At 39.1% G+C, this 16,721-nt stretch overlaps 3 protein-coding genes across 6 annotated transcripts in view; 1 reads left to right on the top strand and 2 right to left on the bottom strand.

Moving 5' to 3' along the window:
• Positions 1–4,141, top strand: part of USP53 (ubiquitin specific peptidase 53) — a 41,124-nt gene extending 36,983 nt beyond the window's left edge. For 3 of the 4 annotated variants that reach the window (XM_087735557.1, XM_087735555.1, XM_087735558.1), the window contains one exon: positions 331–4,141. In XM_087735557.1, the coding sequence (XP_087591683.1) occupies positions 331–1,315 (985 nt within the window). In that variant the 3' untranslated portion in view covers positions 1,316–4,141. The remainder of the gene's footprint in view (positions 1–330) is intronic. The other variant, XM_087735556.1, reaches the window with a different exon arrangement.
• A 1,661-nt stretch (positions 4,142–5,802) lies between these two features.
• On the bottom strand, positions 5,803–7,469 carry LOC148051593 (uncharacterized). The gene is made up of 2 exons (XM_087735563.1): positions 6,634–7,469; positions 5,803–6,165 (listed from the first exon to the last, which is right to left on the bottom strand). Exons 1-2 carry the CDS (start codon positions 7,452–7,454, stop codon positions 6,153–6,155), a joined length of 834 nt encoding a protein of 277 aa, XP_087591689.1. The 5' UTR covers positions 7,455–7,469; the 3' UTR covers positions 5,803–6,152.
• Positions 7,470–10,516: 3,047 nt separating this feature from the next.
• FABP2 (fatty acid binding protein 2) lies at positions 10,517–13,498 on the bottom strand. The gene is made up of 4 exons (XM_009472357.2): positions 13,423–13,498; positions 12,565–12,737; positions 11,868–11,975; positions 10,517–10,982 (listed from the first exon to the last, which is right to left on the bottom strand). The coding sequence occupies exons 1-4, from the start codon at positions 13,487–13,489 to the stop codon at positions 10,932–10,934; spliced, it is 399 nt and encodes a 132-aa protein (XP_009470632.1). The 5' UTR covers positions 13,490–13,498; the 3' UTR covers positions 10,517–10,931.
• Between the last annotated feature and the right edge of the window lie 3,223 nt (positions 13,499–16,721).

The raw sequence follows: 16,721 nt of genomic DNA, 5'->3' as shown, positions 1-16,721 counted from the left end.
GTCAGACAGAGTCACAGGGATGCTTAGAAGAGAGCAGAGGTCACGTTTGACGTAGTCCTGAATGTTGAAGGAATTTATCTTACCTTACAGATATTCAGTCTTGTGCAGAGATTTTTTGGGGCACTTTACATTTCAAATGAAAGAAACCATGGAGTGATTTAATACAACATTTAATCAAATGGCTTATGTTAAACAGATCCCAATTTTCTAGCCAGTTCGAATATTTAAGCAGTGTTACCAATACTGTCTTTGGAAAAAATCCTTGGGTTATTTGAGCTTTTCCTTATGGTTTTTATGGATACTTACATCCTGTGTGTTTTTGTATTTTAGAGCTGAAATGCCTGAGACCAACAGGAAACTTTTCCCATCATCAGCTCTACAGCCAGTTCTTAAAGACATTATTAAGTCAGAAAGTAGGAACAAGGCAAACGAACAGATTTCTTCAGAGTGGCTTAAGCCAGACAAGTTTGAGAAGATGAATGTGTCAGGATATTGTGCTGATGGTGTATCCCACCCCTATACAGAAAACATCTGTGGAAGGAAGCTGATCAGCAACGACTTTCACTCCTCTTCCCAGCCGCAGTCTCATCACGCAAGAACATTTGGTCCCAAGGTGGGGTTGTCGCCTTGTGTGCCACAGAAGCTGTCAGAAAGGCCCGTGGTGCTTCCTGCTCCTGGTGAGCGTGCTGGGCACCCGCTCCGGAGGGCGGATGCTCTTTGGGTGCCTGAAGCAGTGTACCAGAATCTTCCTCCCCCTTTACCGCCGAAGAAATATGCTCTGAATGCTTTGCCAGGATCAGAAAATAACTTGGCAGCTGATGTAAAATTGACAGAAGTTTTGCAAAATAATCCGCTAAGGCAAACAGGTACACCTTTAAAATCTACATCAGAAGCAAGTGTATTTACAAATGAACAAAGGCTTAAAGAGTCGTTTCAAGGGAACGAACCATTTGTTCATAAACCGGATTCTCCACCTCGCTTATCAGTTAATGACTTTTGGACTGTGTCTGAAAACTTATTAAAGAAAGGATCTCGTCATACAGGACCAAGTGCTGGCTATATGGATGGAAATGATAGCGTATCCCTAACAACTTATTTTTCAGTAGATAGTTGTATGACTGACACATACAGGATGAAATACCATCAGAGACCCAGGCTGTATTTTACAGATAGTGGCAGCTTTCACAAAGAAAGGCATCCTCCATCAGCTGGAGTAGAGCTGAATGCTACATATCATACTACTCTTGAGCCCAGGCATCCCACATCCGAGCAAAGGTACGAGGCAAATGTAGAAGGCATACATTGCAGTAGATAGATCCAGATTTTTTTTTTTTAAGAATCTGACTTCTGCATTTCATGTAGCCTGTAAATGGGCACGAACCTTGAGTCTCTGTGTGTGTGATAACTAGGTACCCAGTTGACTGTCCTTTGCTTAGGAGTTATGACTGTTCAAATGAATATGCAAATAGAGGTGAACAGAGGAGAAGAGGTGCTAAACTTCTGGTTCTTTGATTTGTTATTCTAGTTGCCTTAATGCTTACCTCTGTTACTCAGCTTGTCTTCTACAGTTTTTATTAAAAATGGTCCCTTTGGGTGTATACATTTTACAGCAGTGGGATCAACTAGATGTTACTAATTTTGTAAGAAGATTTAATTAGTTGCAGTTTTAAAAGTGTTCCTTCAGACTGTGGTCACTACATACTTAGACTAACAAAAGGGATAAAACATATTACCATATATAATGCAGTAAAAGTAGTTACAATAGAGCAGTATTTATCCTGATAGCTAGCAGGACGTGACATGGCTTTTTTCAACTGTCTTCTCTGAGAGTCTGTGCTTTCACAAACCTTCAAGTGTCTTTAACACAAGTTTACCCAGAGAATTTCTAACTTTTTATTTGAAAAGCCTTAATAATAATAATTCTTTAAAAACGGTTCTGGTTTGCAAGTGTTAAATAAGACTTTCAAAGGGAATTCAAGTAAATTGCAGTAACAGACGGTCCTATTAATAAACCTGCTCTATGTTAGTGTACATCTTTAAACATACTTAGCAGATTTGTTCATCCTGTAAGCTATATACTTTAACTTATTAAAATTAAATTTAACCACATAAGCTACAAACCGGTATAGCAGAATAGGGTGTTAATTTTAAAATACAGAGCTATCATGCAACTATGGAAGATTAATTTTGTAAGGTTTTATTTACTACTTATGTTCAGTTCTGATTTATTCTACAATTGCATGCAAATTCAATGCTGCTATTTATTGAAATTCCTATCTTTTTTTCAGCTTGACATTTTGAGCAATGTTTAATGGGGATCAGACATTTGATTTTACTGACAACATTTTTTTCCTGTTCGGAGCAGTCCTACGCATGGATACGTTCTATATTAGCAGATCAGGCTGACTGAACCTGCAGGCATTCAGACTGCAGTGGCTGAGTGAGTATGAAAAGAAGAGGTTCCCCTCTTTCTCTGCTCTAGCACTCTGCCCTGCAGTTTTGGCATTTACCATGTCGTTTGTTAATCTGACTTATTTCAGTAACAAAGAGGAGGATTTATTTGGCTTTTATTTGGTTAGTGAAATCAGTGTACAGAACTAGCTAGTGAGTGCTGAGGCTCAGCACATGGCCCAGTGAGGGCTGGGGAAGAAGGAAGGGTGAACAGGATTTCACCCTTGCGGCAGCCCTGTGTGTTTGAAATGACCCACCGTGTCTTGTGGGGTCAGAGGCAGGGGCTTAGAGTTCTGTTTCAGTCTTACCGTAACACTGAACAATGTATAATTCAGAATTAAGGTCAGCAAAGCCGGACACAATCCAAAAAGGCTAAATTTTGCCATTATTCATATTAGAGTGTTAACTTGGGGTGCTGCTGATTAAACATCAATGCCTTTTAGTTATGAAAATAATGCAACGTTAAATATGCATAACAAACTCTTGCTTATACTTGCACTGTTAGTCAGAAAGGTGTTTTTGTTTAGAAACCTTATGTGAGTTTTAGTGCTTCAACCAAATGTTGGCAATTGTTCAGCACAATTATCCAAGGTATACATTTAAACAGTAGCTTTGGTTATTCTGTGTCAAGGTCAGGTTTTTTTAACTACATGTAACTTACAGTAGAACTGGAACATGATATATGCAACGAACCCGGTATCTCAGATTAATCTTATTTCTACCTTCTTGATCAAAATTTGTTGTAGCACTTGGGAAAAATTAAATTCTAGAATTTGTAGTGCAAATAATATGCATGTTTAGGTATGGCTGCTGGTAAACAGCAACTTAAAAAAATTACCCTTTTGTAAGAAAATCAGTTGAATACAGAAGAACCACCCTGAAAATGTAAGAACTTGGAAGATTCCTAATTGTAATATTTTTGAGAGAGATTTCAGAACCTGTAAATTAAACTTTTCTAGTTCATCTAGCAATGTTACATAATATACATAGCCAGTTAAGTGAAACTGTGTTCTAATACTTGTGTAAAGACAAAATATTGGAATTTGTAAATAATGTATAATTTGTAAAATGTTTTGCAAAAATCTTGTATTTGAAATGACAGTATTTTTATGTATGAATAGCACGGCAACAACTGTGAATGATGTTAGAACACTTATTTTTAAACATGCATAGCAATGTTTGTACTTCTGTACAATGAGCAATATGAATGCTTGTTACTGATACCAATGAATTTGGCTTCCAGTAAGCACAACTGGTAAACTTATTTTTAAAGTAGCGGCAGTAATTTGGATGTACTTCAGTCTCCTTGCTTTGCTTGAAACAATCTTACCAGACACCTTTCTACGTGACCCATGTTTACCAGGTATTTAATTATAGTAAATAGACAGCTAATCGAGGCACCTTTGTTTTTGTATTTGACTCTGCACTCCATGTATGTATGTACGTAATAGTTGCTAACTAATATGTGATAACTTGTTTTAACTTACCTAGGGTGCCTATTTATTTTTTTATAAATGTCCCCTTCTGGCTATAGATTTGTATCAGAGCCTAGACAATTTTTGTAACAGTAAAGACATGAACAAGTCTTGTAATTAATATATTTTTCAGTCTTTAGAATTATTTTCTTGCAAAGTTCTGCTTGTTTAAAGTATCAGATCAAAAAATAAAATATCTGTCTTCTGTTCTTTTTCTACTCCACATTTTTCTCAGGAAAAAAAAGTTGGCTTTCCAGAACTACATTTTTAAACAGTGACAGATAATACTGCTACTAATGGTTGAAAGTTTTGCAGAGATGGTGGTTCAGTACCTTTTTTGAATAGTAAAATTCATCTTCTGAAGTATTTGTGTATAAAGCTCTTAAATCTATTTAGCTTTCTAAATACCTATGAAATGCATAAAGCAATTTTAATACCATAATCCCACAGACTTGGTGACAACTGATTGATTAGTTACACAAGCTGTCTTTCTACTTTTCTACCTTTACTCTATTAGAGATAAGTGAAATTTGCCTTGATATATGTATTCACCTGCTCCAGGAGCGTATGAAATAGCTTGAGCCCAATGCATCACAAGCCTGTGCTTTGTTAGCTTTGTTTTCTGAGGTAAGTAAAACCTTGTATGTCAGATCTGGCTGAAGAGGAAAATGAAATTACTAGAAGATACCTTGAAATTTCTTTTAACTTTCTAAAGGCTATGAAGACTCATTTTCACCTGTCTTCCTTACCAAAAGAGAAACGGAGCAACATTACAGTGCTTCCCCAATAAGTTGTTCCCTTGAGATTTCCCTGTGAAATCATATTGGGGGGCGGGGAAGAGTAGTGAACTTGTCTCTTTAATAGCTTCACTTGAAAAATTGGAAACTCCATTTTTCTATTTGTGAGAATGCAATCACAGTTCAGTGCTCTTCTGCACCCACGAGTCAAGAACTCTGAAACCGCTGACTTATTTTGTAGGTACCAGCAGCCAAGATCATAATTGCTAGCAGGTAAAGGCATCTCAGTTCTTAAAGCATAGGTCTGATACATAAAGAAAACCACTCTCGATGGAAGAATTGTCTTCAACACTGAAAGGAAAATAAAGGGAAAGAGAACATGCCTACTTTTGCATCCCGAATCATATTTAACCTGAGAATAGCCTGTTTTCATTTAATGTGTTAGAAGACACTGAAACACTCTAAACTTCAAAATCTCTGACATGCAGTTATTTTATTATATTTGTTCCTGAAAAGAACCCAACAACCATGAATTGCACTTCTCAGAATTAGAAACTAGTATTCACAAGCGAAAAATACTCAAACTGAACCACCTTCATCCATAGTCGAAGACTCTCTTCTCCAAAACCTGATCAGATTAAAAAGCCTACTCCAGGTACTTGGCTTCCTTTCCTTTCTCCTGAGAGTGCAAGAGACTCCTTGATTTAACACTGTTTTGAAAGTCTCCCTATAGTGAGAGGAAATTTTGATGGCCACACGGAAGTTGAAACCTATTACTTACCTATTACTGTCTATTGACAGTCATCCCTGGAAGGTACATGGAAGAGGGTACTTAACATGTAACCTGCCAGCTACTCAAGAAGGCTGTTCTTGCAAGCTTGCTCCTTCACTGTTCAGAGCAAGGAAATGGGAACGTGTTTTATCTTCATCATCAAGCGAGGACAGTAGGCTGCTACTGCTGTTAAACACTGGCATGTTTCAGAAGGCACACTAACTGCTCACGCTAGAATCTCATGCATGCTGTGGTATAAAGAGAAAGGTATAATACAAAACCAAACAACCAAACCCTTAGTTTTGGAAGTAAAACAGCTGGGTAAGCTTCATCTATTGAGGGGAAAAGGTCTGAGTTACAACTTCAGTCTCTGTAAGAGCTGGGTTTTATTCTTGGCCAGTCTACAGTCTGTCCTTTCAGTTGGTTTTATTCAAACAGTACATATTGTCATTTCTGCTTAACAAACCTTTAGGCACTAAATTACAAAAGCACAGTCAAGCTCTCTTACGTGACCTTTAAGGCACAGTTTAGAACACAGAAACAGGACACAGGTAAAAACCTGAACAGTGATACTTGTAACATAGCCAGAGATATATTATGATATAGTGTATATATCTGCCTCTTGCATTCAGATGCAAGTAGAGTCATGTTCCCAGTTGTTTATACTGCACAAATGGTCCTCTTCCACTGCTTGTTTTCATAAGGTGCATCGTGTGATTAGATAGTGGCTCTACAGAGAACAGAAAAAGCCTCGTTACTTTTGCAGTGCTATATGATAATTTGGAAGATACAGCAAACATGAAAAAAAGTGTTAAGCATACTTTCTGATCCTGTATTTTTGGAAAAAAAAAAACAAAAAAACCAAAAAAAACCCAAGCTCCTGGTTGTTTGGAATTAGCTTTACGTTTCTTCGGAGGTATTTGTGCTTTTCCAGGCCTTTTGAGGCTTTTCCAGGCAACGAAAGCCAAAGCTCCCCCCAGCTGCCCGCTCCCCTGCCAGGAGCCGTAGCTCGGGCACCCCAGCCAGGCGCGGGCCGTCCGGCTGCCGACAGCAGGAGCTCCCCTCCCTCCGGTCACCACCAGGCCGCCCGCCGCCCCTTTTCCCTCCCGCAGCCGGTGCCGCGGCGCAAGCGCCTCCTCGCCACTGCTCGCCCAAGCCCGCACAGGCCCGGGAACGCCTCGCCCCGGCGGCGGCTGACCTGGGCCCGGCGCCCTCACGGCAGCAGGTAGATAAACACGAAGAGCGCCAGGTCGAAGAGGATGAAGAGCCACAGGTCCAGCCAGTAGGACTGCCCCGACAGCGACCGGCCGCCATCCGCCGCCGCCGCCGCGTCCGGCTGCTGCTGCTGCTCCCGCCGCCGCGCCGCCGCCTCCATCTCCTCGGAGCTCGCAGCGCGGCACGGCGGCACCCACCGCGCAGGCACCGGCTGCTCTTCCGGGTGGGGAGCCAATGGCAGCGGAGCGCACGTACTGCCGCCACGCCCCGCGGCCCTTGCCGCCCTTGCCGCCTCACGTCGCGCCCCGCCCCGCCCCGCTGAGGGAGTTGGCGGTTCGTGACGGTTAGTGGCGGTTGGTGACCGTTGGCGCGCGAGGGGCGCTGTGCGGCCTCTGTTGCGACCCGGTGGCGGCCCTGGTGTTTTGCCTCCTGTTCCAGGCACGGCTGCGCTCCCTCGCGGCTCTCCTGAGAGGCTGCCGGCGCTGTGGCTCCTTTCCCGCTCATTGCTGAGGAGCTAACGGCGACGCCAGGCCGGGCTCGTGTGGTAAAGATGTTGGACATGGAGGGAGCGCCTGCTTCTCCTGCTGGTGTTGGGAGAAGTGATGCTTGTGGAGGCTCTCTCTGAGCCGGTGACTGACATTTCTGCGATAGTACCTGGGCACTACGAGTTGCTGCTCCCTGCCAGTCCTCAGGGCGCTTGGCCAGGTGAGAGAAGGGTGAGGGGAAAAGCTGGTGGTCAGTCCTGTCAAACCATGTTGGCCTTATTCTGTTAAGCTGCCTTGGGACTTGTGTGGAAATAAACATTCACAAGTTCTTCCTGATACTCTGGAAGAAACTAAAAGACTTTTTGAGAAATCCTGTTGTGAAGAAGTTGAGGAAAATTGAAATTGTTTTACGATGCGCTCCTGTCCTTGAAGGTTAGTTGGAGCTTGTACACCCTAATGAAACATGGAGAAGTTCGTGTAGATAGTGTATACCGTGTGCTTTATTTATACAACACACAGCTGCTTAAGAAATTAAATTAAGCTGCACAACTTAATGCCATGCCCATAGCTGGGAGGTACTACCCTCAGACCAGCTAGTGCACTCAGTATTAAAAGGAGTGCAATTATTTTCATTGTGTCTAGAAGAGTGACCAGAAACGTAGGAGTATACTAAACAAAAACTTCCTCATTGTAGCTATTAACCCTTTTTAGCCTCATATTAAGAGAAAAGTCAATACTTGCTGTAGAATGCAGAGCAGGTGTATCTGATCAAACTTCTCATAAGCATACACTTAGAGGTAGCTATTTTGCTTAATAAGTTCTATCATTAGAAATAAGGATGAACTCGAATTTGTTTTTATATTGCAAATATCAGTTAAGCATATGTGTGTTGGGTGAAGTACATTAGAGATTTGGGGGGGAAGCAATGACAATGCTTCCCCTTAAAGTCTTGTATCCATCGGTATTGCCTCATTTGAGCAAAAGGAACTGTGGATTGTAGGTTTGCCCAAAGCAAACGATTTCCGATTTTGTTGCAAAGTAATGTAATTGTGAAATTCCTGCCTAGGAAACAAAAGTCTCCTAGTCAAATTTATTAGGCTATCTTATTCACATTCTAATATAATGATCTTATTTGTTAGTTTAGCAAAGCTCTACCACTCTCCTTTAATTGATGATCCACATCCCTTTCATTGATGATCTTATCTCAGGTATTAGAGGCTGAGTCTTTAAAGACTTTTCCTTATTTTTTAAGTATAGCTGCTGGCTACATCTGTCTTCTGCAGTATTTGGAGTTGTTAAATACTTTTGAGCTCTCATCTTTTCTTTTTTTTTTAAATAAATAATTATCAGATTACTTTTCAGTTTGTGGCCCTGTATGTAATCCAGAATTAAGTAAAATACTTTCTCAAACACTTGAAGAAGAAATATCCTAGTGATTATTGTAGCCAATCAATCAAACAAATCTGGTAACCTAGATCAAAATAACTGTGAATCAGGCGTTGATACCAGGCGTGGGCTAGAGTTTGACTTTCTGTGCTAGAAAGGTGCAAGACTTTTTAAAGCATCAGCATACTCAGGGAAGAAAGAGAGAACACACTCAGAAACTTAATATAGCTTTCATTCCAGCCAGTGACATCTCTAAAGAAATAAAATGGCATTCTCCAATTTCCTGAAACCTTTGACATGTAATTGTTAATATATTTCTATGCAATTTAGAAGCAGTAATGACATGCAGCTGATAATGAAGGTCAAACTCTATAACAGCACTTCTATGGTTAGGGCTTCTGTCTTATAGTTTAGTCTGCTTTTTCAGTGTGCATAGCTTAACTGAAAGAATCTGTCAGCTTATTGCAAGCCATTATTCTTTATCCCTCTCTCTTTTAAAGGCTTTAGTATCTAAACAAAATAGCCTAGAGATAGACAGAATTTTGTAATAGTGTTGTTTCCAGATTTTAGAGTGGTTTTTTTGTTTGATGGGGTTCTTTTTAGTTTTTCATACCTTTGCTTTTCAGTTTTACATCTCTTTGTAATTGAAAATTGAAGGACTGTTTAAAATAGTATTCTCTTCATTGCGATATATGTGGTATATCTATCCACTGAAAGATGATTATGTGAAAAATATCTACACTGGAAGTTGCATACAAGCAATATCTGGGGGAGGAAATCCAAATTCATAAAGAAGGATGATCTGTCCTACTTTTAATTCGAATACCGTTTGCATCATGAAAGCATTTTGGCAGTAGAGGGAGCTATGAGACGCTGAAGACCACAAAAACACAGGCTAAGATTCAGTTACAAAAATAACTGAAGGAAAAAATGTTTTTCTTTTTTATTCGTTTATGGCCAGCAAAAGGACAGTCAAGGAGAGCCAGGAAAACAGGGGAGTAAATTTTGCGAGGTATTTTAAAAACCCATTAAAATAATAATGTAAATGTACCTGTTCAGAAATAATATTTGAAATTGGACCTGTAACGGCATGTGAATAAGCACGTGGCAGAAGATTATGTAGCTGTTTGCCATCAGGGAATTTTGTGACGAAGTGCTGTGAGACTTTACAGATATGGCTGCATTCATATTTTGGGTTAGACCTCAGGGCTGTCCTCGGATCCACATGGTATTGTGACCTTTTAGCAAAGCCTTACATATAATCAGTCTCTTTCTAGCTGTGGCAGTAGAAACATGGGTGCAAAAAGCTCAGAAGCCAAAAAAAGAGCTCGGGGCATATTTTCTGAAGGACAAGAGTGCTGGCACCACACAGGTTTGTTCTGCGGATGTCTCAGAAAGGGTCCAGGGCTGGGAAGCAGGCTACCCTGTAGACATGGGGACAGGACTAGATGACCACCAAGAGGCATAATTAGAGGGACACAGCAGATCTTAACTAGTGCTGACTCTCGAGAGGCAGTTTTACTGCAACCCTTAGGAAATAGCCCAACTCAAGGGAGGTGAGGCTGGGTTGAAAATAGCACTTACAGACTGGACAACATGAGCAGAAAATGGTGCATATTTGTCACCCATCAGAAACACCAATGTTTGAAGTCAACATAGTCTGAAATCATTCTTTATCTTGTTAAAATACCTTCAATATTTTTATTCATGTCCTGAAAGAAACTCACTCAGAGCCTGCTAGTACTCTTCCTGTTGCAGAATGATTTGAACCCCTAATAAATTGGAACAACTCAAAATCTGCATGTTTAAAAGCATGGTCATACTTTTAGAAACAAATACTATGAAATTACTTCATGTGAGATATCTGTATATCATCAGTACATGCTTTATATTATTCCGATTGATATGAGCATGGTATCAGTGAGATATCATTTAAGTCCTCCAAGCGAGCTGTATTATCACACCATCTTTATATTTACATAGAATAGTCTTAGAGACTTGGGTGTTGTCAGGTTTCTTTTAGGTTTTGCCATCCTAATTACACAATATTCAATACACAGAGAAACTGTTTATCAAATATTATGGTAAGGAAACTGCCATTTGAGAAAGTGCAAAAAAAAAATTAAGTTCTGCTTATAGAAAATAGTTTCTGCAGCCTTTTACAGTATGACACTCAGGTAGGACTCGGTACAAATAACATTTTTGCATTTGTATCAAATTGTAATTGGATTTTGTTTATTCAAGGCAAAACAGTAAACATACGGAAGTAGCCCGTGTTTTCAACAGGGCTGAGTAATTGCAGCTTAAGAGGTGCTGTGAGGGCATAAAATGAAAAAAAAGCAGAGGATATGTAGAAAATTGGTCTTTTTTTCATTAGTTTTTGATTCTGGTGCTGTTCTGGATGAAGTGCTTAGCCCCTTTTGAAGACTCTCTTGGCTTCAACTCCTTCATATACGTAGGTCTGTTAAGAAATTAAGAAGAAAAATCAGTGGCTGCTATTACAAAGTTTTGTGTCACAGATGCTATTGAGAGATCATCAGTAGTGATTTAATTAATTGTGACTGGTGACCACGTGGGGCCTACCAGCCCTACCTGCAGGCTCTGAGGAAAGGAACGTAAGGAAAGCAGTCTGTTTTCAATAGGCGTAAGTTCTCTATGCAAACATTTGAACCACCACGGGACAGCTTTTGGGGGCTTCAGAAAAAACCCAAAGTGTTGAAGTGCCGTATTCCCAATACCACTGAAGGGCTGGACGGTATGTTTTTGATATCTCAAATCTCCATAAGGTTTTTTTTTTTATTTATTCTTTTAAGAAGCTGACTGGCTAGTGGAGAGGGTCTTAAAGCATTACAGTTCAGCTCAGTTTCTGGCTTTACTGCAGAGCTGTGAAACATTTCCCTTTTTTCTCAAACTTAGCCTTTTGTGCCATCATCCCCTGCCCCAACCCCAAACTTTGTTTTAAAAGGGCAGTTATCAGCCATTGACAGCATTAGCCTGTAGTAAGCTCCTGTGGTAAGGCTTTTACAAGGCAGACACTTTGAAAAGGGCCTTCAGTCAGGACACATCTATATAGCGTGTATATCTATCTATCTATCTATCTCTGTATATCTTCTGTATACAGCTTATATACAGCTGATACAGTTCACATGGGTAGAAAAATGTAAAAATCACGGATTGTGAGTTTTATTTTAAAGTTTTAAATTTTGATGGATTACTTGACTTGAGATTTTAAAGATAAATGAGGTTATTTGGCTTGAAGAAAAAATGTCCTACTTTCAGAACAGCTTTTAAATTTTTTTCAGTTTGTTATATTGTAAAGTTGTATGTAAGTGACTGCTTAACTCACCTGAACAAGTTCATCACCTACGATTTCTCTGTATGCTGTGAGTAGTTTTCCATTATCTTTTCTGGTAAATTTTCCTACAAGTTTATTTCCTTCCATGCTCCAAGAACCCTATAATGGGAAAAAAAACCCCAAATATTTTGCAATAGATATAACACTGATTTGATTTAAAGACTGCAGGAATGCTTAAAAGTGAGAAGAGATTAAAACAGTATAATAATGCTTTTTTGGACATTGATGGAAAGGCTGTAAAAATGAGATTTTAATAACACCACTAGTTTATTTAATTGCATAATAGTCAAGGTAAATTTTTTTAGTGCTCAGTACACCTTATTTTAATTAATTGTATCAACAGAGAAAAAGTAATTTCTTATAAATACCCACTCTGCACTCTAGGTGGTGTATTTGAGTATTATAAGAAGTAAAATTGGCATCACCTGGATTTCATTGTGTGAAAATTGCTACATATTCTGCTTTTTGGGAACTCTGTGGAACCCTGAGTTTCATGGTACAGTGTTGAACCATTAACAGTTAAGACTACCTTGTGTTTTGTATATAAGCTGCAAGCATTCCTGAACAGTCACACTTTAAAAGTAAAATTTAAATTAAAAACTAGGAAGACAAATCATTTATCTTGAAACTGTACTTCATAAAGTCATTATAATATAATAAATATATAATTATATAGAAAGTCTCTTACAGTAAGTTCAGTCCCATCAGCCAGACTGTACTCAAAATTGACTCCCAGAGTGAATTCAATATCTATGGTACGGAAGTTGCTTGATTCTTTGATAGTAAATTTGTCTCCATCTTGTTGAATAGTGATCTTCAGATTATCATGGGCTCCTAACTTTCTTTTCATCACATTAACACCTAGAAAAATCAATTAACATCAATCAGAAAAAAAAAAACAAACAACCTAGAGCATTATATTTGTCTCTTTTGAGTGACTTCTGTGTGGTTAAGTGAGTTTATTCCAGCATTCTGACCTGAATTTTTATTCTTCTTAATTTTTTATTGAGGCCATATTCACCAGTACAGATATAATAAAAACCACTATCCAACTGGAATGGTTATGTTTGTATACATATAATGCAGAGTTTCTACAAAATTTTAAGTATCAGGACGTTAAAATGACTTGAATCATGTGTGTCTATAAAACTGAAGAATGATGATTTCCTCACTGTATAATTTTTAAATTAGTTTAATGTTATCAAAATAATATTCCTGCTATAGAATTGTACTTAAAATTTATCATTCAAATTCTCTGAGCGAGCCTTTTCCTCAGGTCTAGACTTAGAGATTCTTTCCTATGCTGAAATAAATCTGCTGGAACTAGTTAAGTTGCTTAAGATTAACATAAAATCAGAACATTTCTCAGTATCTTTCTCCCCTCCCCATGGAATCTTTTGAAAATAAATGCGGTACACTATGCAAGCACAGAGCAGCACACAGCAAAAGGACAGGCTAGCCAGGAGGTAGTTCACAGACAGCTCAAGTTCGTATTCAGCCATAGTGGTATTATTCTTGTAGAAGGCATTGGAAAAGTAAGACTTACCCATCGCCTCCATGAACTTTTCATAATTTTCATTTCTGTCGATTTTCCAAGCACCATTGAATGCCATGTTTCTGTCTGTAGGAGGACTGTTCTGAAGAAACAGATCCTTGCAAAGAGAATTTATGTACTGGCTTATCTTGAAAGCAATTTACAGGATGATGTGGCTGACTAAAGCTCAACTGATGCACTGATCTTTTCAAGGAGAAGTTTACTGTAGTTTAATCAAATTTCCAATCGTGACCACACTGCTGAATCTCTCCGTTACTGCCCCCAAATCATGACAGTATCTTTATTGCTCATCTTAACAAAGAATTGCTAATCCATTCATTTTATTCACCATATTTGAGTTGTAGTAAAAATTGGATATCTAGTGAAAGCAATAATTAGACTAAGAAGATGTCTTGACATTTTCTCTCTGTTGTATCTTCATGCTTGTCTTTCTGCAACTGGAGAAAATATATGTACCCAACAAACCAGACACAAATCTCTACTCTGTCTGTTATAATTTGGTAGAGATCTGTTCTGCTCAACATAATAAGCACGGGGCAGAGGATTTCCTGAATGTCTGCAGGTTCTTTCAGAAAACTATTCACTTGCTTCTTGTCTAGTGCTGAGCTGTGAAAATTGGGATGATATTCTGTATTTATGTGCTCACTCTTTAGTATATAGTTTAAATTCTGAGCAGTTTCTACAAATTTTTTTCATTATAACGCATTCAGTGAATACTATGTGCATCTAACCCATTCCTACAACAGAAAAAGATGTGCAGCTAAGTGAATTTACCTGATGTGGTTGGTTTCCATAGGTCCCAGATTTTGTCTGTTCAATGATAATGCAGACCATGAGTCGTCTTCTTCCCCCACTCCCCTTCCTCTCCGATTGGTGCTACTTGAAACTGACCAAAACTATTGCCCCAGCCTTTTTCTTTACCAAGTTTAGGGTTATAATTATTCTGTTCACATGGATGGCATCAGCTTTGCTATCTGTTAGCTTCAAAATGTGAATGTAAATCCTGAACGCCAAATTGGATTTTGCTTAGCACACAGGTAATGGGTTGTGCTCTACTTACCAAATTTTAAGTGTCTCATGTTATCATAATCTTGTACACCTATGGATTGCAGCCTGGATCAAGAGGTTTTACTGAAGTATAACTATCATTTAGAACTTTGCTAGCAATACCAGAATAGTGTGGCTTTTCACTCCAGTCAGCTTCATTTTGAAATCGGTAGTAATCTGGCTAACAGACTGGAGAGGAACAATAGCTCAACAAGTATTTCTCACTTGATGAAAAGAAAAGAAAAAAGAATGTAGGTTCATATTGTTGCGAGTGATGTAGGGAAAGGTGCCATACTTGCAGCCAAAACAGGGTGCTAGAAGCTGAGCATGCATTAGAGTTAAAATTGACTTTTCCAGACCCTTTGGTCTTTTGAAAGATGGGATTTGGTGTGAGCTAGGCTGTTGTAGTTGTGAAAAGCTCGTGTCATAGCCCATGCCCAGTGCTGTGCTTATCATGGATGCCCATCTTGCCCTTCAGCCAGCTCAGAAAATGGGCAAAATGAGCTTCTGTTAGAGTCAGATTATCTCTTTTTATTGCATTGGAGTGTATCTTGACCTTTGTAGTTAGCATCATCAATCTGTATAATTTATTTAGTATATTTATTTAGTATTTAGCAACTACAGCTATTCCAGTTCAAGAAGACTCTCCCAGCAGTAATTTGCAGAGGTTATCTCAGATCTTCCAACAGAGGTCCTTTTATGAGTGTTTCCTAATTCATTTCATTTGAAGTGAGCCACCTCCTCTTACACAGCAGATGTTTCAAACCTGCGGTTTTTGCCTAAACTGCGTGGGGAAGAGAGGGGAATGGGAAGAATCTCATTCGCTAAATGAATGGTTGCTGTGAGGGCGCAGTACCCCCAGCATGGGGTCACGCTGAATGTGCTGGAGCACTAAGCTGGTGAGCCAGCACAGCCCCAGCTGGGAGAGAGCAGGAACCCACAGCCATGTCCCTGTTCTGTGTGGGAAGGTTCACCTGCAAATGCCAAGGACTGGGGTTGTGGACACGTGTCCTCTTCAGGCTGCAGCTTGTCCTCTTGTCTTCCACTCTTCCAGCGGCTGTCGTTTGCCTTCCTCAAAGCTGTGGTCTTCCATCTTAGAAATGCCTTTTTTTCTCTAAGGCTAGGAAGAAGCAGAGCCTGCCACTCTTCCTGTACTAGCTACCTATTCTTTCCTCTTCCTACCTCTTATAATCCTGTCTTGGAGGGTAAAGAAGCCTGCCAGATGGAAGGTGTTCAGGCTGTTTACTCTTAATGGCGGTAAGGGAAGTAGCTCACAATATCTATTTAATAACACCATTTAGGTCTCATTATGTAGTTTTTACATGCAGTTTCTTCTTACATTTTAATGCAGTTTTTTATCACCTTGACTTACATAGAAGTTCTAAAGTAAAATTTGCAAAGAAGTATGCATAACTTTGGGAGAAAAAATCCTGCCTCTATATAAATATTAGAATTCCAGAATTAACATCTTTTGTGAAGGACAAAATTGAAATACTGCATCTCACTGTGAACTGGAGCAGTCAGGTACAGGCAAAACATTTGACTTAGGGAAATACATACATGCTAGCCCCTGTAATTGGAACTGGGTAAAAATCAGCCAACTATAAAACGGAAGCTGAGTAGTTGCGTTAGCTTGGTGCTAAATCCAAACTCAGTGTCTCAAAAAGTGTCATAGCCCATGCCCAGTGCTGTGCTTATCATGGATGCCCATCTTGCCCTTCAGCCAGCTCAGAAAATGGGCAAAATGAGCTTCTGTTAGAGTCAGATTATCTCTTTTTATTGCATTGGAGTGTATCTTGACCTTTGTAGTTAGCATCATCAATCTGTTTAATTTATGTAGTGTATATATATATATATATATATATATATATAAAAATACCTGGTGTCTGGTTATAGTTCATACAATTTATTGTTGCTTAACAAATTTATTAACTGTCTTTACAGTCTTTGCAGAAGTGTTCTTTCTGGCAGTGCTGTAGTGCGACTTTTGAATCACTTCTGTTCTATCTGCTAGAGAATTGTGAAATCTAACAAATGGGAAATGACCTTCTATTTTGAGCATTTCAGGAAAGCTTTTCTACTTTTATAGGTGGGTTCTGCATTCTCTTCAAGAACCTGCTGATTCATTTCATTTAAGAAATGCTAAGGTATCTGAAGTGGTGTTTATATATTTAAACAGAACTGTTACGGATTACTTTCCTCATTTGAATCCAGTCTATCTTCTTAACCTCTGAAAAAATTAC

Source organism: Nipponia nippon, unplaced genomic scaffold, assembly GCF_047370975.1.
Source record: "Nipponia nippon isolate SJK-2023a ecotype South Korea unplaced genomic scaffold, ASM4737097v1 scaffold_6, whole genome shotgun sequence".
Lineage (NCBI taxonomy): Eukaryota > Metazoa > Chordata > Aves > Pelecaniformes > Threskiornithidae > Nipponia > Nipponia nippon.
Note: the sequence above shows the minus strand (reverse complement) of the source record. Positions and strands in the feature narration are given on the sequence as shown.

Coding starts and splice junctions, on each gene's coding strand:
- LOC148051593 (XM_087735563.1), bottom strand. CDS start 7,454: ATGTTTATTTCCACACAAGTCCCAAGGCAGCTTAACAGAATAAGGCCA.
- FABP2 (XM_009472357.2), bottom strand. CDS start 13,489: ATGGCATTCAATGGTGCTTGGAAAATCGACAGAAATGAAAATTATGAA. Junction 11,976..12,564: donor CTGATGGGACTGAACTTACT/GTAAGAGACTTT, acceptor TTCCCATTATAG/GGTTCTTGGAGCATGGAAGG. Junction 10,983..11,867: donor TAGGTGATGAACTTGTTCAG/GTGAGTTAAGCA, acceptor ATTTCTTAACAG/ACCTACGTATATGAAGGAGT.